General features: G+C 38.2%; 1 protein-coding gene across 5 annotated transcripts in view; it reads right to left on the bottom strand.

The window, feature by feature from the left end:
• SCAMP1 (secretory carrier membrane protein 1) overlaps positions 1-24,302 on the bottom strand; it is a 113,043-nt gene that overhangs the window by 76,460 nt on the left and 12,281 nt on the right. For 3 of the 5 annotated variants that reach the window (XM_028493001.2, XM_007129835.3, XM_055086629.1), the window contains one exon: positions 11,783-11,860. The exons of 1 other annotated variant lie outside the window; for it this stretch is intronic. Coding sequence is in view for 2 of the 4 variants with exons in the window: in XM_007129835.3 (XP_007129897.1) it covers positions 11,783-11,860 (78 nt within the window). In the remaining 2 variants the exon portion in view is untranslated. Of the gene's footprint in view, positions 1-8,178; positions 8,283-11,782; positions 11,861-24,302 lie in introns of those variants that run through there. One more of the 5 variants, XM_007129836.4, reaches the window with a different exon arrangement.

Raw genomic sequence — 24,302 nt, 5'->3', positions numbered from 1 at the left:
TCTGGCCAGAGCAAGGCTGTACGTCCTTCTCCCATGGCGGATGAAATTTCACAAGTTAGGAATAGACTACATTTCTTAAACCTCTGTAAAAGTTATTCTTTTATACTTTACATGGTTATAATTATTTATATTTTAACACAAATTACCTTACTACGTTTGCCTATCTGTGTGGCTTTGGAGAACTCAACCAGGATCAACGATTAAAAATTATAGTAAGATATATATTTTCACTCAATAGAATTAAGAACATTATAACAATCAAAGAAATACAACTATGGAGAGACTTTTCTGTTATATAGTGAGCTCTCTGCATTGGAAGTTCCAAAGGTGTTTCATTATTAAATAAATGAGCATATAAGATCCCTTCAAGGAATGAGAGGTCCACAAGTTGTCTTTCTCATGTATACAACAAATATGTTCTCCTTCCTGGTTTTCTTCCATATTCGAAACACCTATTCAAGAAAATTTCTCCTTGCTTTTCCCAGCTCTTTCTCTTCCATCTGTGAACCCGTAATGTTCTAAGTATACTCAGGTCTAAAGCAATGTTTCTTAAAGTGTTCATAGATCTCCTGCATCAGAAAGCCCTGGTGCTTACTGAAAATGCAAACTCCACGCCCCACTGTGGACATACTGATTCAAAAACTGGTCACATTTTAAGTAAGCTCTCCAGGGTGATTCTTATACACCCTGAAATTTGAGAACTCCCCTCTGAGGCAACGAAGTTTACAGTTTCTATAAACCACTGTCTATTCTTTCACCTAATGGAGAGACTGCCAGAAGAAACCTTAAACTTTTTGCAGCTTCCACTGACCTTATCAGTCTCTGATAGAGCAGACAGAACTGATTTTGGCTCTGCCTAACACAGATTCCCTTGTTATTAAGGGTGGTGAAAATTAAACGTACTAATGTCAGAATCAGGACAAGTAGAAATAATTTTATCTGAATAGATGACCATTTCAAAACAAGGCTTTTAAAGATTAGAGTAACTGGGGGAGGAGGTACGTAATACGAGGAAAGAAGGGATATACAAGAATGGGAGTTCCCAAATAGAGAAAGGCACATGAAGGAAGAGAGGTGCAGCCAGACATATTTATTCCTACGTTCAAACATTCATTGATCAACTGCAATGTGCCACAAACAATTACAGACACTTGGGAGACATTAATGGCAAACATCCCTACTCTCATGGAGCTTACAATCTAGCAATGGAAGATAAACAATACATATAATAAATACATTATAGAATATCTTAGAAGGCAGTAAATTTTATGGAACAAAAAAAATGAACACGGTAAACAGGTCGTGAGTATAAGCTGAGTAGGGATACTTTTACAAAGGTGGTTAAGAAAGCAAATATTTCAGCAAAAACTTTATGGAAGTGAACAAGTCAGCTTTGCAGATATCTGGGGGAAGACCATTTAAGGCAGAAGGAATAGCCAATACAAAGTCAGGAGAATGCCTGGCCTCAGGAAGACCAGGGTGCTGGGAAAGAATACACAAAGGAGTGAGGAGATAAAGAGTGAGAGATATTAGAGACCAGATTATATGCTATTTTAAGGACTCTTGGTTTTACTGTGGAAAAAAATCAAAAGCTAGTGAAGAGTTCTAAGCAGGAGACTGAAATGATCAACTTTTTTTTTTTTTTTTTTTTTTCGGTACGCAGGCCTCTCACTGCTGTGGCCTCTCCCGTTGCGGAGCACAGGCTCCGGACGCGCAGGCTCAGCGGCCATGGCTCACGGGCCCAGCCGCTCCGTGGCCTGTGGGATCTTCCCAGACCGGAGCACGAACCCGTGTCCCCTGCATCGGCAGGCGGATTCTCAACCACTGCGCCACCAGGGAAGCCCTGAAATGATCAACTTTTTTTTTTTCAAGGTATCACTCTGGCTACTGAGCTGAAAATAGATTAAAGGTGGAAAGAGAGAGAGTAGTCAAGAAACCACCACTGTAGTAATCTAGGCAAGGGATGATGGCAGCTCAAGCCAAGTGGTGGCTATGGAGATAAGGCATCAGATCTGTATGTATTTGTAAGGGAGAGCCAACAGGATTCCCTGACAGAATGTGATGTGTAAGGAAATGGAAATAATGAAATACCACCAAGGTTTTGGCCTAAGCAACTAACAGAATAGAAATAAGAAAGATTGAAAACAGGCAGGTTTCTAAGGAGGGGGCTCAGTTCAGTACTGGACAGGCTGAATTTGCAGTTTCTAAGACATCCAAGGTAGACATACCTAGCAGGCAGCTGAATACATGAGTGTGGTGTTCAGAGCAGAGTTCTGTGCTGGAGATGTAAATTTGGGAGTCATCAGCACGTAGATGATATTTAAAGCTGTAAGACTGGATGAAATAACCATTTGAGTGGCCATAGGTAGAGAAGAGAAGCAAAGCCTAACTCCTGGCACACTCCAATACTGGGGCTGAAGGGTCAGGGAAAGGCGAGAAATCAGCAAAGGAGACGGAGAAGGAAAAACTTAAGTGCTCTGAAAGCCACACGAAAAAAGTTTTCTAAGAATGAGATAGTGATCAACTGTCGATGCTGTTGATAGATGGAGTAAGACTGCAGTTTTACCACTGGATTTAGCGACGTGGAAGTCATTGGCTACCCTGAAGAGTGTGTTTTGGTGGAGTGTTGGGAGGAAAAGACTTACTGAAATATCTTTTAGGAGAAAGGGCTGAGGGGAAAGAGAAGTAGACAGCTCTTCAGAGGAGTTCTGCAGCAACTGGGAGCAAAGAAAGTTTTTCAATGACAGAGATGTGAGAATTAGACTCGAAAGGGAAACAAGGTTAACATAAAGTTTTGTTACAAAGTTACAGTAATCAGGACAGTGTGAGACGGGCATAGGGATAGACACAGATCAACAGAGTAGAATTTAGAGCCCAAAAATATGCCCTTACATTAACCATCAATTGATTTTCATCAAGAGTGCCAAAATAATCCAATGCGGAAGAAGTCTTTTCAAAAAATGGTGCTAGAACAAGTGGATATCCACATGTAAAAGAAAGAAGCTGGAAACCTATCTCACACCATTCATGAAAATTAATTCAAAATGGATCATAGGGCTTCCCTGGGGGCGCAGTGGTTAAGAATCCACCTGCCAATGCAGGGGACACGGGTTCGAGCCCTGGTCCAGGAAGATCCCACATGCCGCGAAGCAACTAAGCCTGTGTGCCACAACTACTGAGCCGGCACTCTAGAGCCTGTAAGCCACAACTACTGAGCCCACGCGCCACAACTATTGAAGCCCGGGCGCCTAGACCCCGTGCTCTGCAACAAGAGAGGCCACCACAATGAGAAGCCCGTGCACCGCAATGAAGAGCAGCCCCCACTCGCTGCAACTAGAGAAAGCCCGCGGGCAGCAACAAAGACCCAACGCAGCCAAAAATAAATAAATAAATAAATAAATGTTTAAAAAATGGATCATAAACCTAAATGTAAGCACCAAAACTATACAACTCTTAGAAGAAAACTTAGGAGTCAATCTTTATGACCTTGAATTAGGCAGTGGCTTCTTACATATGACACCAAAAACAGAAGCAACCAAAGAAAAAATATACAAATGTGACACCAAAATTTAAAACTTCTGTGTTGTCAAAGAACACTATCAGGAAAGTGAAAAGACACCCCACAGAATCGGAGAAAATACTTGAACAATGCAAGGGTTAGGCACTGATCCTCCACACAGCTGGAAATCCACGTATAACTTTAGAGCCGGCCCTACATATCCGAGGTTCTGCATCGGGGATTCAATTAATCACTGATTGTGTAGTACTGTACTATGTATTTAGTGAAAGGAATTCACATGTATGTGGACCCCCATAGTTCAAACCTGCATTGTCCAAGGGTCAACTGTATCTGCAAATCACTTATTTCATAAGTGACCTGTATCTAATATCATGTATTCAATATCAAAAAGAAAATCCAATTTTAAGATGAGCAAAGAATCTGGACACTTCTCCAAAGATAACATACGAATGGCCAATAAGCACATGAAAAAAAAATGTTCAACATCATTAGCCATCAGGGAAATGCAAACCAAAACCACAAGGATATATCACTGCACATCCGCTAAGATGGCTGTAAGCAAAAAGTCAGACAATAACAAATTTGGCAAGGATGTGAAGATATTGGAACCCTTCTACACTGCTGATTAGATTATAAAATGGTGCAGCCACTTTGTTAAACAGCCTGGTAGTTCCTCAAAAAGTTAAACATATTATTATCATATGACCCTACCATTCCACTCCTATGTATATATCCAAGAGAAATGAAAACATATGTCCACACAAAAACTAGTACACAAAGGTTCAGAGCAGCCAAAAGTTGGAAACAATGTAACTGCCCATCAACTGATGAATGCATAAATAAAATGTGGTATAAAAAACCATAAAAAGGAATGAAGTACTGATATATGTCACAACATAGTTGAACCTTGAAAACATTATACTAAGTAAAAGGACCAGTTGCACAAGACCACACATTTTATGATTCCATTTATATGAAATGTCCAGAATAGGCAAATCTATAGAGACAGAAAGTAAATATATTTGCCTATGGCTGGAGAGGGAGGGGGGAATGTGAAGTAACTGATAAAGGATGCAGAGTTTCTTTCAGGGGTAGAAAAGACAAAAATATTCTAAAATTAGAATGTGGTAATGGTTGTACAACTCTATTACTACACTAAAAACATTTAATTGTATACTTTAAATGGGTGTATGGTATACTAATTATCTAATAAAGCTGTTAAATGAATAATAAATTTTTGTGATTTTTTTTTTCCTAACATAGAAGAAAACATGTTTTTATGATGATGTGAATGATCCAGTAGAAAGTGATAAAACTACTGATGTTGGAGAGGAGCAATTCAGCAAAGTTCTTAAGTGAAAGTACATGGAATCTACTGCACAAATAGAGGGAATGGCTTTAGATAGAAGCACAGACAGTTCATCTATAAGTAAAAGGCAGGAAAACAGAACACATGGGTATAAATGCTGATAGGTAGGTAGACGTGATGGTGGAAGTCTGTGGATGTTCTCTACTGGTTGCTTCAATTTTCTCAGTGAAATAAGTAAGGTCATCAACTGAGAATGAGGATAGGAGGACAGATTTTTAAAGATGAGGAGAGAGAAGAAGAGAGTGGACAATTAAATAACTAGGACATTCAGTACAACTTAGAGCTAGTTATGAACTGAAAATGAGGTCATTCAGTATGTTTACATGTGTTTCTCCATATTTAGCTGCAAGGTAAGGGCAGAGAGTATACAGAGTTGTCTTTAACCAGGGCTTGGCTTCTAGCCAAAAGATTATGTCAAAGTAAGGGGGAGAGGGGAAGGCAAGGGAGTTGAGACTCCATGGAGAGTGATTATGACAACTGGATGTGGAATTTAGGCTGAGAGAAGAGAGTAAGATGTAGATAAAGGGCAGTGACATAGTAGGATCAACAAACCAGAGGTCCTGGTGGAATTGAAAGATGTGTTGAAATTGAGGAACTAGAAGAGTAACCGAAAAGATATAAGAAATGGGAGTGAGTGACTTGAGATAACATGGAATGCAAAAATCAATGGAAGAGATGAGGTCAAGGCACTGACAGGCAGGATATTGGAAAGATCATCAATAAGAATTCAAAATAGGACAGTGGGGACTTCCTTGGCAGTCCAGTGGTTAAAACTCCACACTTCCACTGCAGGGGGCATGGGTTCGACCTCTGGCCAGGGAACTAGGATTCCGCATGCTGCGTGGTGTGGCCAAAAAAAAAAAAAAAAAAAATTATGACATTCAGGAGGAGTTCCCTGGTGACCTAGTGGTTAGGATTCCAGGCTTTCACTGCCATGGCCCAGCTTCAATCCGTGGTCAGGGAACTGAGATCCAGCAAGCTGTGCAGCGCGGACAAAAAAAAGAAAAAGAAATACATAATGGTGGATGGGGAAAATAATGACATGGGAATTTTTTTAGACAGGAAGGAGGAAGACTGTCTAGAAGCAGCAACTAGAAACAAAGACAATACCTACCCCAATTTTATGCCCAGTTGTCTGAGAACTGTGAGAGAAAAAGCAGCTAGTTTTGGAGAAGGTTACAGGGGAAGCAGTGTCCTCACAGAATGGCCAGTTTCCACAGAGCAAAGGATAAACCATTCAGAGAAAAAGATAAAGATATAAGGGATTTTGATGAAGTTGGACTCTGTTCAGGAATTAAGGAAACAGAAGGGTTCAGAATAAGAAATGTGCAGTGCATCATGAGGATTAAAATCCAGGAGATGAGGAGGAGTCTGGGGCTTCTCATAGAGAATGACATAAACAGGAATCAAAGGCATAATGAGATTAGTCCTGATAAACTTAGGGCAGTCAAGTGTTGAGGGTAGGGAGGGACAAGTGTTCTGCAGGCTCCACTTTGATCCTTTTAAATGGGCATGAAGAGATATGAAGTTATACAGTCCTAACCCTAATGTGCCATCTTATTCCCAGTCTGGCATACAAACCCGAAGGTGAACCTCAATGATTCTACCCTCCTGGTGTTCACGTCTTAATATAATACCCTCTCCTTGAGTGTATGCAGGACCTGTGACATGCTTCTAATCAACAGAATTTGGTAACAGTGATGGGATATCATTCCCTTGATTACATTATATAACATAGGGACTCCATCTTAGTAGCAAAGTGTGAGAGACTCTCTGCAGACTCTCTGAAATAAGTGGCCATGATGTTGAAGCCTGTGTGGCAAGAAACCATGCAGCCTCTAGAACTGTAGACAGCATCGATGACCTGAAGGTGGCCTCCAGCTGAAAGAGGGCCAAAAGCTGGGGCCCCCAGTCATACAATCACAAGGGTATTAATTCTGGCAACAACCTGAATGAGGTTGGAAACAGATTCTTCCCCAGTCAAGCCTCTGGATGAGAATGCAGCCCAGATCACACCTTGATCACAACGTTGTGAAACCCTGAACAAATGACCCAGTTAAGCTGTGCCCAAACTCCTGACCTACAGAAATGATAAAATAATAAATGTGTGCTTTTTCAAGCTGCTAAATTTTTAGTAATTTGTTACCCAGCAATAGAAAATGAATATACCTAGTATGAGAGGTTCATCTTGGCCCATTATAGGAGGTAAGGATAACCTAGGGAAGCCAGGCATTATGACCACACACAGTGTCTCTTTACTCCATTCAATAACCAATAAATGCCCTAAGGGAGGTGGTCTCAATGGGGTTGTGGGTTAGAAAGTAGATGACTTTAGCTGGAGCAAAAAGATTAAACAGATAGTCTGGGGAAGAAGTCTATGGAGACTCTCTACTTTCTGCTCAATTTTTCTGTAAACCTCAAACTGCTCTAAAAAATAAAGTTTATAAAAAATTAAAAATAAAAACAGATAGTCTTAAGTCAAATCATGGAGGCCCCACATGGCACACTACTATATAGGCAATGCATAAGCAATGCACACATTTCTAAGGAGAAAAGACCTAATCTGAACTTTGCCTTAAAAAAAAAAAATTCTAGTCATAGTGCAAAAAACTGATTTGAAGAAGAGAAACTGGAGACAGGTAAGTAGACAGGTCATTGTATTATCTCACATGAGTACCTGAATTAGGACAGTTTAGTAGGAATGAAAAGGACAGACAGGTAATATCTCCTGGAGGTATAAATGACAGGACGTGGCTACTGATTAGATGTAGGAAGAGAAGCTGTTTGAGCTAAAGACGACTCAGGTACTTCCAGCCAATGACACTAGAAGAACAGAAGGCAATAGTTATCATTAAATGAGACAAGAAACAAAGAAGACTGCTTTCGGAAGGGACAGATAATGAGCTCCAAGAAAGACAAGAAGCAAAGAAGAAAGAAAAAAAGAAATGCATGCTAAGGGAAAAGAAAGACAGATATTACAGTACAGAAATTGCTTTTGTGGCATTAAAAATAGGCAAGCTACTATGTACTATCCAGTCAGTGCCTGGAGCTAAAAGTTTTATCCATTTTCAAAACAAAAGCTGACATCATAAATTATTTAACTCAACATCTTCCTCTCTGCCTCCACTGTTACACATTGAAAAAAAAAAAAAGATGCCCAGAGAGGTTAGATGGCTTGTCTAAAGGTACCAACTAATTAGTGGCAAGGCCTAGATTAGAATCCAGGTCTTATGACTCTCAGTCTACTCCATGTCCTGAATTAACTTAGTCAGAGGCAGTTCTTACTTACATAAATCATTTATCTATGTCCTTTATGGTCAGAAATGACCACTTGAGCGTGCCAGTACTTGGAATTTTCTTCTCTTGGTTCTTCTTCAGATCTTGCTGCTTTATATGACAGAAATTATATATGTCAACAACTAGCAGAACAGAAAAGGAACCAAGCAACCTATTCCTGAAGAAAAAAAATATGACAGTAAACTAGGTCCTGAGAAACATCACTAAGGATTTTATCAACAGCACCACACTTCCCCCCCCACACACATAGGTCTCCCTATCCCTGTACTTCAACACCCACCAGAAGACATCCTGTCTGAAGCCGTGAATGCCATCACCAGTGGCTGAAACTAGTGAGAATCAAGCTGCAGTACGCATTTTTAACTGTTGCCTAATTTAAAAGGAAAACATTCCCCCTAAATACATAACAGTTCTCAAGGATGAGCTAATTCTTCTAGTAATTTAAGCATTAAGCTTTAGAGGGCAGGCCAGGGAAGCTACCCAAGCTCAACATAATTCCAGTGGTAACATGCATTTTGAGTTCAAACAGAAAAAAATTATTTCATAACCAAAGACTACCCTCCATTTTATAGCACATCTCAATTCAGACCACCACATTTCAACTGCTGAATAGCCTTCCAGTATACTGCCAACAGACTAAGTCTAAACTATGTGGTGTTTTATGAGGATTCCTTTCTCTGAATTTATAATACAGAATAAATTAATATGTAAATTATTAAAATTATTTAAATATTTAATTGTTACCTTCCTTAAAGCTTCCATTCAAACAGAAACTAAATATAAAAGGAAACCTAGGGCTTCCCTGGTGGCGCAGTGGATGAGAGTCTGCCTGCCGATGCAGGGGACACGGGTTCATGCCCCGGTCCGGGAAGATCCCACATGCCGCAGAGCAGCTAGGCCCGAGCCATGGCCGCTGAGCCTGCGCGTCCGGAGCCTGTGCTCTGCCACGGGAGAGGCCGCAACAGCGAGAGGCCCGCGTACCGCAAAAAAAAAAAAAAAAAAAAAAAAAAAGGAAACCTAATAAAAAAATTAAAAAGACAGGAACTTTCTAAAATCTTAAGGTTATATGCTCATTCTGCTGAAGGATCTTCCTACTTGACCTCAAGTAGCTCACCACACCTTTCTGCAACAATCTAGAAGCTTCATTTTCACAAATACTTTTCTAAGACAAACATGGATAATAGCAATCAACTAAAATAGTATCTGGACTGAGTTCTGACATATCACTTACATCAATTATCCAAGTACGTCTGCTCTTAGAAAATAGTCACAGCTGCAAAAACCGGCGGGGTGGGGGCAGGTGGGGAGTGGTGGGACAAATTTCTAAAATCATACATATAGGAAACAAAAGAATTTTGAATTTTTAAATTATTGCATCTGTATTTTCCAACATGTAAAAAGTTCAGTGGAAAATGCCTAAGTGCTCTTGTAACAATATTTTTCCTGGTTCTGACACTATCTTACTCATCAAATCTAAGAGAAGTGTTTCGTTGTAACCTGGCTTTTCATTATTGCCTAGCTACTCTCTTTCAGAAAACCTTTCCTTGACTGTCAAGTCTCAACATTTAGAACCATAATTTACATTTTTGTTTTATTCTTCCTGGATATATCTAATTCGTGTAATTTTTTAAAATCCCAGTTAGGTGAGAAATTTTCCATAGACCAGGACATTATCTTCTATTTCTTAGGCATCTGTCTCTAAAGACAGCACTAACAAAACGGAAAAGGCAAAAGCTTTACAGAAAAAAGATGAGTTACATAAACCAGTTCTGCCACTTACTAGCTGGATGACTTGCGTCTAAGATTCTTTATCAGTAAAAGGAAACAAAAAATATCCATTTTGAATGCTGTTATAAGAATTCGATAAGATAATACAAGTAAAGCATATGGCACAGAGTAGACAACTTGTTGAAGAACGTTACTACTTCTAAAAAGAATAATCTAAAGCTGCTACTGTAAAATGGTTAAACATTTGCTAGTAAAATCTTCCAAAAAATTATATAAAAACCTCCCTTTATTCTTTACCAACAAACTTTAACAGTCTTGTTCCCATCTCCACCCCCCGCCCCAGAAATTATCAAACTACATATGGTGGAATAAAATATACTGGGCTTTTCTTTTTCTCCCTTTCAACTCCTACCAAATTGCAATCTCATACATTTTCAGTTTACTATATGGTTGAGCCATATGACACTGCCATCTTTACATGTCAAAACTGGTCAACTTATTGGCCATTTCACAGGGTTCAATCTGAAACTGACATGCTCAAAGAACACTTAATGATCCCAGCCTGGGTTGCAGCTGCTACACATAAACAGAGGCTGTTAAAGTAAATGAGGGCTTTGAAATAAAGTGAAATTTTAAAGTTCACTCTTATTTTCATGCTTTTACTTTGTACAAAGCTCTTCTTAAAACTAAAAAGTTAATACATCTTGAAGAAATTTCCAAGCAAAAGCCTACACGGTCTTCTAGAATTATTTTCTAGACTATGAAAAACATACATCAGGAAGAGATGATCAAGTAAGGATCCTTATAATGACATGTAAATCCAAACACATAACTGAAGAACTTTAATATCTTTAAGAGGATGACTAACAGTTCAAGAGCCAACAATGTTTAAAATTAGGGGCCTCATGAGTGTGATATTTGAGCTAAAAACTCAAATACAGGAGACAAAATTATTTGCCAGAGAAATTTTGAGGGAGAATTCTCAACAGAACCTACCTTCAGTAGTCCTCAAACTGGCTCACAATAAAATCATCAAAAGCGCTAGAGCAGGGCTTCCCTGGTGGTGCATTGGTTGAGAGTCTGCCTGCCGATGCAGGGGACACCGGTTCGTGCCCTGGTCTGGGAAGATCCCACATGTCGCAGAGCGGCTGGGCCCGTGAGCCATGGCCGCTGAGCCTGCACGTCCGGAGCCTGTGCTCCGCAACGGGAGAGGCCACAACAGTGAGAGGCCCGCATACCGCAAAAAAAAAAAAACACTAGAGCAAAAACAAAACTGCCCTGTGAGAGATTAGAGCCCTAACAGATACTGTAATAAAGTTCTCCAGGTGCTTCTAATATTCATTCAGGGTAGAGAACCCTGTTCTTTACGGGTTTTTTCCATACTCCTTCATTTTATAAACCAAGACTACATTTTGAGAAGAATATGCTCCTAGGCTAGGTTCCAGAGGTTCTAGTCTACCAGAATAGAAAGTTAGTCCTATTCAGAATCACCTAATTCAAATGACAATCATACAAATATTCACGGTACAGTTCCAGACCAACGTCTCTCTTTGTAAGAAAACATCACCCTGTATTACCATGAAACTAACATGTATACCAAAAAACCTCTCCTGTTTAAAGAACTGTAGTAATTTTAACATATTAGAGGGGTTATTAGCAATTTAATTTGTAGAACCATCATGGTAATTTTCAATTACTAGAAATATTCCTTCCTGTTTCAATAAACTTGCTAAATTCTAAATAAAACACTAACAGCTTATTTTATATAAGTTTAACCAATCAACTAAAAAGAAACCATAGTTGAAATATAAATCCTATTTAATTTCCATTTTAATATTTAAAAGTAGTCCAATTAAGAATAGTCTTACTGTTCTAGAATCCGAGAATGGATTGTATTCATCAAGTCCTGGTGGGACATTTCTTGTCACTTGTGTAACTGATGGGTCCTGGAATAAAATTCGAAGGAGAAAAAAAAGATTACTTACCCTTTAAGATACAATTCTGATATTTACAAAGCATTTGCTTTATCTGTCCTTTTGGTCACCCAGCAAAGCTAACAGAGGAAAATAAAGAAGATTATCAGATTTACTCAGTCCCACTTCCAGAAAGTTGAAATTTAAACCCACAGCCCTCACACTCTCAAAGAAAAACAAATTAAAACTGGGTTAGATGCAAATCAGCTGCTAGCTATTATTTAAAGAATGAAAATAGACCACCTCATAACAGCTGTGTGGAACCAATTGCACAGGGCATCTCAGCAAATCTTGAGTAAACCCATCCTTTCCTCTGGGCTCCACAGAGTTCATGTTCCCCTTTTTTAAAAAATAATATCCTCAGTTTTCCCCATTGTAGATTTAAGTACCACGATACAAATCAATGTCATGTACAGGCAACATCTAGAGCATTCAAGATTAAGCACCTCTTACTTGTTTTATTCTACTACAGTACTTCCCCATGACTGTATTTATTGTTCCACATGATCCTAGACTGTCTCCCTCTTCCAAGCATAATATATTACATTATCCCAGCTTTTCAAATCTTAATACTAGGCTTTCATATAAGTAACTAAATCACAAAATCCTAGTTATTCTATTTCTCTTGACTGTGAAAGTAAGACAAATATAATGATCATCTCAACAAAATCAACAACATAATTAATGTGAAAGGCATTTGCAAACCATAATATACAGCCTCATCAGACTTCATATCCCTAGTCTCAAACTTTAACATTCACCAGAATCAAATAAAACACAGATTGCTGCACCCCACTCCCAGAGTTTCTGATTCAGTAGGTCCCGGGTGGACCTGAGAATCTGTATTTCTAACAAGTTCCCAGGTGATGCTGCTGGTCTGGGGACCACTGCTCCCTTGTCTACACTGTACATTGTCCAATCCATCTTCCTCAACACAGTCATCAAAGCTACCTTTCAAAAATGTAAAGCTAATCTTGTCATTCCCCTCCTCCAATCCCTCTCCTCTGTCCCTTATCCATTTCAGATTTTTAGAGACTCAACTATAAAATACACATTCCTCAAAATGAGATACAAAGTTTCCAACTAGCCCCTGCCTACCTTTCCAGCCTTATCAACTCTCTTATAACCACCCTCACACCTTGCCAGTCCTTTCCCTTAACCAAACAAAACAAGCTACTGGGCTTCCCTGGCGGCGCAGTGGTTAAGAATCCGCCTGCCAATGCAGGGGACATGGGTTCAAGCCCTGGTCCGGAAGATCCCTCATGCCACGGAGTAACTAAGCCCGTGCGCCACAACTACTGAGCCTGCACTCTAGAGCCCACGTGCCACAACTACTGAGCCCGCAGGCCACAACTACTGAAGCCCACGTGCCTAGAGCCCATGCTCCGCAACAAGAGAAGCCATCACAATGAGAAGGCCGCGCACCGCAACGAAGAGTAGCCCCGGCTCCCACAACTAGTGAAAGCCCACGTGCAGCAACAAAGACCTGACGCAGCCAAAAATTAATTAATTAATTAATTAATTTTTAAAAACAACAAGCTACTATATAAGGAGCCTCAAACTTGGCAATAAGCAAGCGGTAAGTATAAATTAAAAGTACAGCAGAGATGAAAAATAAAGTCTTTAGGCTTGCTCAACAATAAAATGGGAAGGGGGCAAAGAAATCACTCTACCTCCTCTCAGGGTTACCCTCCCCAGTTTATTCAAAAATGAGTAGGAAGATCATCAAGAGGGGATGTATGCTTCAGGGGGAAAATTAAGAAAATAGAAACATGAATATTTTAATCAAATTTTTAATCAAGTTGGCATTGCTGTGCTTAAATTTAGAAGTGGGCTCAGAGTCAAGAAGTGGAGACCTAGCAAATCCAGATGGTCCAGCTGCAGTCACGTCACAACGCCCAGCCCACCACAACCCACCACAAAACCAGGCGACCTGTGAATTCTCAGACACCATATTCTTCCTTGGCATTGCTTCTTCTGGCAGTAATACTCTTCCAGGCAGGGTCAGCCTAGCAATCTCCTCCTCTTCCTTAAAGACTCAACCCGAAGACTACCTCATATGCTAACCAATAATCTTCCTCATACCTTCCTGATATCCAAGTCACTCCATCCCAATCTCAATGCTCCCACAGAACTTGGTATTTATCTCCATCAGCATTTATTTCACTGAACCATGATGATCTTCATGCAAGTCTTTTTTCCCAAATTAGATTGTGACATCTCTAAATACAAGAAATATGTAAATAGGTCTTTTTAATTTAATCATACATGCGAGGTAACACTGTTTCTTGAGTGATTATTATTACGACCTCTGGGGGGGGGATCCAGAATAATTATTTGCAACAGTAGCAGCAGTAATAACCAAGAAATACTTAAAAAATTAACATAAATATGAAGTTAATTCAAAAAGTTTAAGTGAAAAGATGTTTTTAATGTTTACTCTCACTCATAAGGAGAGAAACACTAATTAAAACTATGGCTGACCCTTCAACAACATGGGGGTTAGGGCACCAACCCTCGGCTCAGTCAAAACTCCTTGTATAAGTTATAGTTGGCCCTCCCTATACTCCACATCCATGGTTCTGCATTCACAGATTCAAGCAAGCACAGATCGTGTAGTACTATAAAATTTACTATTGAAAAAAATTCACATATAAGTGGACCCACAAAGTTCAAACCTGTGTTGTTCAAGAGTCAACTGGATGCTGATGTAATCACTTCTCACGTATCAGATTAGCAAAAATCCCAAAGTCTGACATACTCTGTTGACAAAGCTGTAAGGAAATAGGATTCTCACACATTCCTAATGGGAACAGAAAGTGTTACAACCTCTGTGGAGGGAAAGTTGGCAAGTGCTAGTAAAATTACATCTGCATTTAAACTATGACCCGCAATCTCATTTCTAGGAATTTATTCCAAAGATATACTGCAAAATACTATTTGTAATAGCAAAGAATGGAAGCAAACTAAATGTCTACCAATAGAAGATGGTTGAATAAACTACAATACATCTATATGACAAAGTACTATGCAGCTGAGTATTATGCAGTTGTAAAGTGGTATAAGATCTACATGCTATGCAATAGTGAAAAAGTAAAGTGCAGAATAGTGTAAATATAATGTTGCCTTTTATCCACAAAGGAAGATAAAAATGAATGTGTCTTCATTTTTAAAAAAGAATAAATCAAAAACAAACAAAAATGATTGCCTATAGGGAGAGGAAGAGAACAGTGAGCATACAGCATAAACTTGGAAGCTAGACTACTGGGAATGTACCGTCTTTTATAGTTTTTCCTTTGGAACCATGAAAATGTTTTCCACAATTACAGAAGAAAATTAATTCAAAAAGAAAAAAGGGGGAGGCAAAATGTAGGGTCGGAAAGATGGATCTTGCTTAGCCAACATTCATGCCATCAATGTCATTCTCTCAACGCTACTTAAGTACAATGAGTTCCAACTTTCATTCTACAAATATGTATATCCAATTATCAAGTGTCCTAAAATTCAAATTCACATTAAATTCTTTTTTTTTAAATTCTACATAAGGTATAACTTAGTTCTAAAGAGGCCTAGAATGAAATCATTCTTCCAATTTTCTACTGGTGACTACAATAATTTAAATGATCTTGTTTCCTTTTAGATTCTAAAAAGTTTAATCCAGGCTGAAAGTTAACTGGCAGTTTGCCAAAATCACTGTCTCAAGTGATTTTGAGTTCAATTCTAGTCGGTCTGGAATTTCCCCTAACATAGTATTAGGTGACCAAGCAGTAGACTATATGCCAAGAATGATCTAGCCAAGAACGATTTAGGGGGCTTCCCTGGTGGCGCAGTGGTTGAGAATCTGCCTACCGACGCAGGGGACACAGGTTCGAGCCCTGGTCTGGGAAGATCCCACATGCCGTGGAGTAACTGGGCCCGTGAGCCACAACTACTGAGCCTGCGCGTCTGGAGCCTGTGCTCCGTAACACGAGAGGCCGCGATAGTGAGGGGCCCACGCACCGCAATGAAGAGTGGCCCCCGCTCGCCGCAACTAGAGAAAGCCCTCACACAGAAATGAAGACCCAACACAGCCAAAAATAAATAAATAAAAACAAAAAACTCACTCACTAAAAAAAAAAAAGAATGATTTAGGAAGATAAAGAACTAATATCTCTGAATTATCACATAATTAACATTTCAAATTAGTTTTTAATAAATGTAAACAGTGTTGAGGGAGCTATAGTCTCTAAACTGGGAGAAAAACAACAAAGCTGATGATTTAAGTAATAACAAATGATCTTTCAATGCCTATTAAGTATTGAGCACTTGTTTACATTATTTCCAACCCTTTCTATGATCCTCCCTGGTGGATGGTATTGTCGCACTTTTCAGAAAAAGAAGCTATGGCCTTAAAAAAAGAAACTTCCTCAAGGTTAATTAGCATAAATCTGAGATAAACTACGAAGCCAGGACTTCCAATGCCTATATATACTCTTTCCATCAGATATACGAAAAACAGTTTACCACAATCGTAACTTTATCCAGAGAAGACACTGGTTGAGCTCGTTGTTTATTGATTCTAAAACTTTAGCAGGAAAATATCTCACGTCCTCTCCAACACAATCAAAATGAAATTGTTTTAACTGTTAAGTTGGTTGCTTCTATGACAGTGGTTCTCAAACTTCGCAAGCACTGGAATCACCTGGACAGCTTGTTAAAACCCAAACTGCTGAGGCCCACTCTGAACGTACCTTGATGTGCAGGATGGTGGCTGAGAATTTGCGCTTCTACCAAGGAAAGCATTCTGACCTGGTCTTATTTTATTGACTTAGAGGAATATACTAGACTTCTGTATTTTACTAACTTTCAAGAATCAAGACATTCTTCAGAGTTTAAATATCCTTTTTGGACCTGACTATCCATTAAGTTATGTCATTTAGTCAAGCCGGGGATATTCTGCTAACCCTTTAGTAAGCAACTTAACTCCATGGTCATGTTTCATTAAAAATCAAGATGCACTACAAAAATAAATGTTTTTCAAAGAAAAGAATATGTAAATACTTTACATCTAGCATAATTAGCTCTTTTCTATCTTTAATCCAAGTTTCTTTACCAAACCCTCCAGGGTTGTGCACCTTCACTGTATTTCAATTGACTTCCTCCATCATGCTTTATATGTTGGACTTTCTCAATCACTGCCACATATAACCACAGGAAGATTCCAACCTGGCAAGAAAGTACTTTCACCTTCAGCTAGACATGAGGACATTAATTCAATGATAGTTTCTGCAGGGAACTAAGATCCTGCATGCCGCCTGGCTCAGCCAAAAATAATAATAATAATAATAGTTTCTTCAATAAATATTTCTTGTGAATAATCAACTCCAGTCTCTTCTCTGTATATATATATATCATTCTCAAGCTAAATAGTAGGCTAAAAACAAAAAAAGCCTACACAGATGATTGTGTACAACCATACATTATGTATCCACTTACTGTATCTGCTAACACTTAATAGGTTTGGGTTTCAAAATTAACATTCAAAACTTTGTGTCTTAGGTACTTGTTCTAAAGCAGAAAAGAGGACTAGGTCTAAGAATTAGAAACTCTGGGCTCGCTGGAAATGACTAGCCTCTGCAACCTTAAGCAAGTCACCTAAACTCTCCATTGTCTCATATGTAAAATAGGAGAAATATGATAGATGATTGTCCTGGTTAGTTGCAGCTGTGAAATGTTATGCTATAGACTATAAGTCTTTTATGGTTTGGAAAGGTGACTGCCTGTATTCAACCTTCCCCACCCCACTAATGAAAAGCTGTAAACGTTGCACAGGCACTTCATATTTCAATGTGACTCAGTTTTTTCATCAGTAAAATGTATCACATAGCTCATGAGCTAGTACATGTAAAATGCTTAATACAGTTCCTGCACATGGAAAACACTTATGTGATAGCTAAGGCTGTTATCATTATTACCAACAAAATAGGATCAAACAAAAAAAGCTGTCCATTTTTGATTAACTGAGGTATCAAGAACATATAGAGCATCCTATGTAATGAATAGGCCAAAAAACAACCACAGCCACCTTCTGTGGAAAGCAATCAGGAGTTCTCCACCTAGCCTTGTGTCATGTGACCCCAATAGCTTAGCTACATGTGAAAGGATGAAGAATGGGCCTCTGTGCCAATGGCAGCCATTTTTAGAACTGGACATGAGGGAGCCTAGCAGAACCCAACAGAAGTGACTATATTGGATAATAACTAATCAATCCAATTAGAGCCTATTTGTTGAGGCACTTGAATATGAGACATAAAGATTGTACTATAATCAGTAGCAACAGCAGATGACACTAGTTCATGGTATAAAGACAGACAAATAGAAGCTAAGTCATAAGAAGGTGACCAGAAAAGCAGCAGTAGGTTCAGCACCTGACGGGAATGGCATTTACTAGAGTTGCCAGTGAGTCACCAAAGCAAAAAGAGGGCCTAGAGAGTTACTGCTCTTCTAGCTGATGAGGAATGACTGATGTTGGAGGCGTTTTCACATGTTCCTATAGATCCTCAGAAGGGCCTCGGGAAGAAGGGAAAAGGAGGAGGAAGTGTCAGAGGGGCAGAAGAGGGGGAAAAAAGGCTGGCAGAGATCAGCCCCCTAACCTTCACTTGAATCAGTGAAGCTCGATTTTTATGTTTTATAAATACTGATTTCACCTGAAAATGGTTTCCACTGCTTGGCAGGAGGGAGGTAAAGGGCAGGGGCTATGGATTGAGGAAACACCTTGTTAGCTCTCAGAAACTGTTTCATCACAACTGCAGAGATCGACTGTGTTGGGCTTCCTTCCCTCCCCAAGAATCCAAAACAAAAAGACCTCCATCACCTGAGGTAACCTGAGTGCATCTCCATGCCTTAAAACCAGAACAGGTGGAACCAATCTTCTTTGCCATTTTGTATTCCATTAAAACTTTATGGAAAAACAGTTTACTGCCATTAACTATATTTAAATAAAATCTTCTGGGTGAGAAAGATTTTAATAAGTATAAATATTTTCTGATGCCTAGTATACACACTGATCGCAAACATACTGATCCAAAACTGCTGCTCAATCACTTTTTGTTAAAGTATAGTTGATTTACAATGTGTCAATTTCTGTACAAAGTGATCTAGTTACACATATATATACATTCTTTTTTTTAATATTCTTTTCCATTATAATTTAGCATAGGATACTGAATATAGTTCTCTGTGCTATACAGTAGGACCTTGTTTTTTATCCATTCCATGTATAATAGCTTACATCTGCTAATTCCAACCTCCCACTCCATCCCTCTCCCAACCCCCTCCCCCTTTGCAACCACAAGTCTGTTCTCTATCACTTCTTACTTTAACTCTAATTTCACCTTCTCTCTCCCTTCCAATTTAAAAGAGAGGGAGGAGAGTACAACTCTAATTTATCCTTTATTTTTCTTAGTGATAGATATTCCCCACAGTTCTAAAGTTTAAGCCAACTTGACAAAACCTTTTTAAAAAAAAAACAACAACAAACCTCTCTTTACATACAAGTTTCATCTCTTCCCATCTTTTCTCAGAATTACCCTATCAGTTACCCTTTTCTCTCATACGTTCACCTGCTTCCTCCCAACAGGATGCCTCACATCTACATTTCAAGTCTCAATCATCTTTAAAATGCACACAAGCAAAGAAAACCAAAAGCATTCCTTCACAGTCACTCTCAAGCTACTATCAGCCCCCTTCTTTCCTTCCACTTCTCCAACTCCCACCCCACACTCCCTCCCATTAGCTGCCAGTATTTCTCATATGTAAACTGCAATGGCCTTCTTACTGTTCCCCCCAGTCTTCTGACCCCTTCCCCAAGGTATTCTTCACAGTGATCCAGGATGAGCTTCTCAAAATACAATCTTGCTCGTCACATCTACAGATTTGATGAATGTGAAGAGAACAAACATATATTAAGTTTGGTTTATGCTCTCAATAATCGAAGAGCATATTTTGGGCCTATGAAAATTTACAAATCTTTGGGAATGGACAATGAATAACTGGTAAAATCATTTATGGGATAGAGATTGCAAAGATGGGTAAATTCTTACCATCCACATAAGTGACTGCTAAGGCATGAAGACAAGCTTTAAACCAGTGATAACCATTGACAGTTTTATCACACACAGCTAAAGCCCACTACTGCTGTAATATTATATTTTACTCATGTAGACCTTTGCTATATAATGTAGTGGCCACTAGCCACATGTAGCTCTTGAAATATATCTAGTCCAAATTGAAATGTGCTGAAACTATAAGACATACCATGTTTTTTACTTCAAAACACAATGTAAAATATCAATAACTGTTAGGTTGATTATGTGTTGAAAGATATTTTGTATATACGGGGTTAAATATATTATTAAGATTAATTTCACCTGATTTTTTTCCATATGGCTACTGCAAAAATTTTAAATTACAAGTGGCACAAATATTTGCATTCAACAGTCCTGATCTAGTCATTATAATTTATTCAAGAATGGCTAATAATTTCACTTTCATCCATTTAGGCAAATTCAGTATGTTACAAAAAGGAAAACAAACTCAGACTTAAAGCTAAATTCCCTTGAAGTTTTTCAAAATTACAAAAGATGACAAGATACCTGATCAGAAGTTTTCCAAGCCAAAGTTCTTATACAACACAGTAGCAGACTTTCACTGTACTTTTTCACTTTCCTCACACTTTTTCACAAGATACCAGAGAACAATTATTCAAATATTTTTTAAAATTTAGAAAAAAATGAATATTTACAATTCTATCAAGGAAACCTATGGGAAATTGAAGACAGCTAAAGCAAAGACAGACTGAAGGAGAGAGAAAGAATTCATCTAGTTTAGCACAATACTAGATTTTTAAATTATCTCATGTAATCCTCAGAGCACCCCATGACTTAGATTCTATATCCTTTCTTTCACTGCTGAGAACACTAGCTCAGAGATATTTAAGTAATTTGCCCAAAGTCATAGAGTTAACAAGTGACATGGTCAAGATTCAATTTCAAATCTGACTCCAAAGACCAAGTTTTTAGAAGAAAATCTGATAAAGAATACAAATTTATGTTTCAAACAATGTCTTCAAAAGAAAAAGGCTGAATTAAACACTGCATTGCTCCACAAAACTTAATTAAAACACTCAATAGCTCTGCTTAATCCAATCAATATTACACACTAGACTAGGCAACTTGATTAAACGAGAAAAGTCCCAAACTAGGGGCTATGAGAGGTGCTACCTTCAGAGAGTAAAATTTTTTTCCTACTCTATACTTCTCAAAGCTATTGTAATCATATGAATTTAAAAGAATTTCAAGGGGGGAGGGGTAACTACTACAAGAAGCCATTAAAAATCTCGGCAAGACTCTAAAACAACATTTAGCAAAACTTCTATAACTCATTATAAGGAGTGCTTAATAATCACTAGGAATTATTCAATAAATCATGATGTTGAAAAATTAATATTCATTGTCACTGCAAGTCATGACAATCTTAACTCAAACCTGAAAGAGACTCAAAACTAACTTTTTATGCACCAGAGCTCTCCTTAGTAAATTAGAAACAACTGAAGCAAACACACCCAAGCAGATTTACCTCATAAGTGTAATTTAAAAGTTAACAAACCACACCTTAAATTGCAATTTTTGTCCATGTTAACACCAGCATTAAGTGCCAAAAAAAAAATTATTTCACTATCTAGCCCCTCTACATTCTAAAGAAAGAATTCTTTGGAAACAAAACATAATTTCTGAACATAATATAATTTGGTGAAAATTTCATCCAGATAATTAATGATCTATGGAAGGGACTTAAATAATATAGAAAGCAAGAAACTCTAGTTTCTTAGCCCACAGTCAAAATGAAATTAAGAGATCTGGTGCTTTCTATTCTATATTATATTGTGTATATATATGTTCTATTTTATATTGCCAACAGCACTCTGAGCAGTTGCTTTAAGAAATCCTCTATCCTTATTAAAGCCATTCATGGAATAGTTTTCGTCCAAGTTCTGTAATTCCTGACTAAATTTGGAACCATTAACCTCTGTGTCTGAATTTTCCCACCTATAAAATGAAGGAGGCAAACTATAACAACACCTAAGCTTTCTGCCTCAGACTCTGCATTCAGGGGAACTGAGGCTACAATACTGACCAATTCTTCTTTCTCCTTCAAAGCACTTAATCGCACATTATGTCTCCCAACTCAAGTGTGGATCCTTAACATCAGGGACTCTTCATCTCTGTATTCCTAGTGATTATCACAGTGTCTGATTCACTTTCAGTGCTCCATAAATTTTTGGCTAAATAAATAATCTACTCTTGTTCCATCTTCAATGATAATAACCTCTTGAAGACAACTGAATTTGAAACTGTTTAATCTCTAATACGATCACAGCAATTACACAAAAACTTTAAGTAACTATAAAGACCTTATCAAACTGGCAAATACTACAGTTTAAATATAATGGTGATAAAGACTGAGAATATGCTTCGCTTGTTTTTCAAATTATGCCACTGGATCCACATTAACCATCTAACCAAAATAACAGAAAATAGTCCACTGGCAAAAGAATTAGCAAATGCCGTGAGATATCACTAAAGTAAAGGGGTCCTACAATTCCAAATTGCATATTTATTATGTGGCACCATTTCTGAGCTACATGAACTACATGAAAGCCAGACAAAAGAAGACACTATGTCTAAAGATAGAGCAGTGGCTAGAAACCTGAACAAATGACTTCTTAAACCAACAGGGTAAAGAACTGAACATTAAGATAGTATCAAAGTGTCCTACATCTATAATAAATCCTTAAGAAAGATTTTTAAAGTTAAGTAACTTTAAATAGAGAACTGACACCACTGACCATATACAAAAATTAACTCAAAATGAATCAAAGCCCAAAATATATGCACTAAAATTATAAAACTCTTAGAAGAAAACACAGGAGTAAATCTTCATGACCTTGGGTTAGACAATGTCTTCTTAGATATAACACCAAAAGCACAAGCAAAAGAAAAAAACCAGATAATTGGACTTCATCAAAATTTAAGGGGCTTCCCTGGTGGCACAGTGGTTGAGAGTCCACCTGCCGATGCAGGGGACACGGGTTTGTGCCCCAGTCCGGGAAGATCCCACATGCCACGGAGCGGCTAGGCCCGTGAGCCATGGCCGCTGAGCCTGTGCGTCCAGAGCCTATGCTCCGCAATGGGAGAGGCCACAACAGTGAGAGGCCCGCGTACCGCAAAAAAAAAAAAAAAAAAAAAAAAAAATTAAAACTTTCCTGCTATAAAGTACACCATCAAGAAAGTAAAAAGACAACCTACAAAACTGGAGAAAATTTTCACATATATTTGATAAGTGACCTAGAATATATATAAAAAAATGTTATCTCAGTAATAAAAAGACAACAATTTTTAAATGGGCAAAGGATCTGAATAGACATTTCTCTAAAGAAAATGTACAAATGGCCACTAAGCACATGAAAAGACACTCAGCATCACTAGCTATCAGGGAAATGCAAATCAAAACCATAATGAGATACCACTTCACACTACTAGAATAGCTATAATAAAAAAGATAGTATTGGCAAGGATGTCAAAAAACTAGAATCCTTACACTCTCCTGGTAAGAACGTAAAATGGTACAGCCATTTTGGAAAATACTTTGGCAATTACCAAATGACCTAGCAATTCCACTCCTAGGTATATGTCCATACGTCCACTTGTAAAAAACTTGTACAGATATTCATAGCAGCATGATTCCTAACAACCAAAAGTTGGAAACAACCCAAATTTATATCAACTGACAAATGTACAAATAAAATGTAGTATACCCATGCAATGGAATTATAATTTGACAATAAAAAGAAATGAAGTCCTGATACATGCTATAATATGGATGAACCTTAAACACATGATGTTATATGAAAGCTACCAGTCATAAAGACTACATACTGTATGATTCCATATGTATGAAATGTCCAGAAAGAATATTAGTGGCTGCCTAGTGCTGAAGAAGTTGGGAGGGAAATGGGGAATGGCTGCTAAAGGGTATGGGGTTTCTTTTTGGGGTGATGAAAATATTCAAAAATTGATAGTAGTAATGACTGCACAACTAAAAATCACTAAACTGTACCTGTTAAATTGGTAAACTGTATGGTATATGAATTATATCTCAGAGTTGTGTTTTAAAAAGATAATCAAAAAGATAATCAGATGTAACATTTCTTAGAAGAAATGTTGCCAACCAGCTATAAATCCACATGTCTTCAAAATCTAAGTACCAAATCACTCACTGCCCTCATTAAATAGAGAAACGCTCATTAGTTAAGTAAAAAGGGATGGGGTAGGGGGATTGGCAAACAGAGACTACACTGACACCAGAGTTTGAATAC

The sequence above is a fragment of the Physeter macrocephalus genome, chromosome 8 (assembly GCF_002837175.3).
Source record: "Physeter macrocephalus isolate SW-GA chromosome 8, ASM283717v5, whole genome shotgun sequence".
Lineage (NCBI taxonomy): Eukaryota > Metazoa > Chordata > Mammalia > Artiodactyla > Physeteridae > Physeter > Physeter macrocephalus.
Note: the sequence above shows the minus strand (reverse complement) of the source record. Positions and strands in the feature narration are given on the sequence as shown.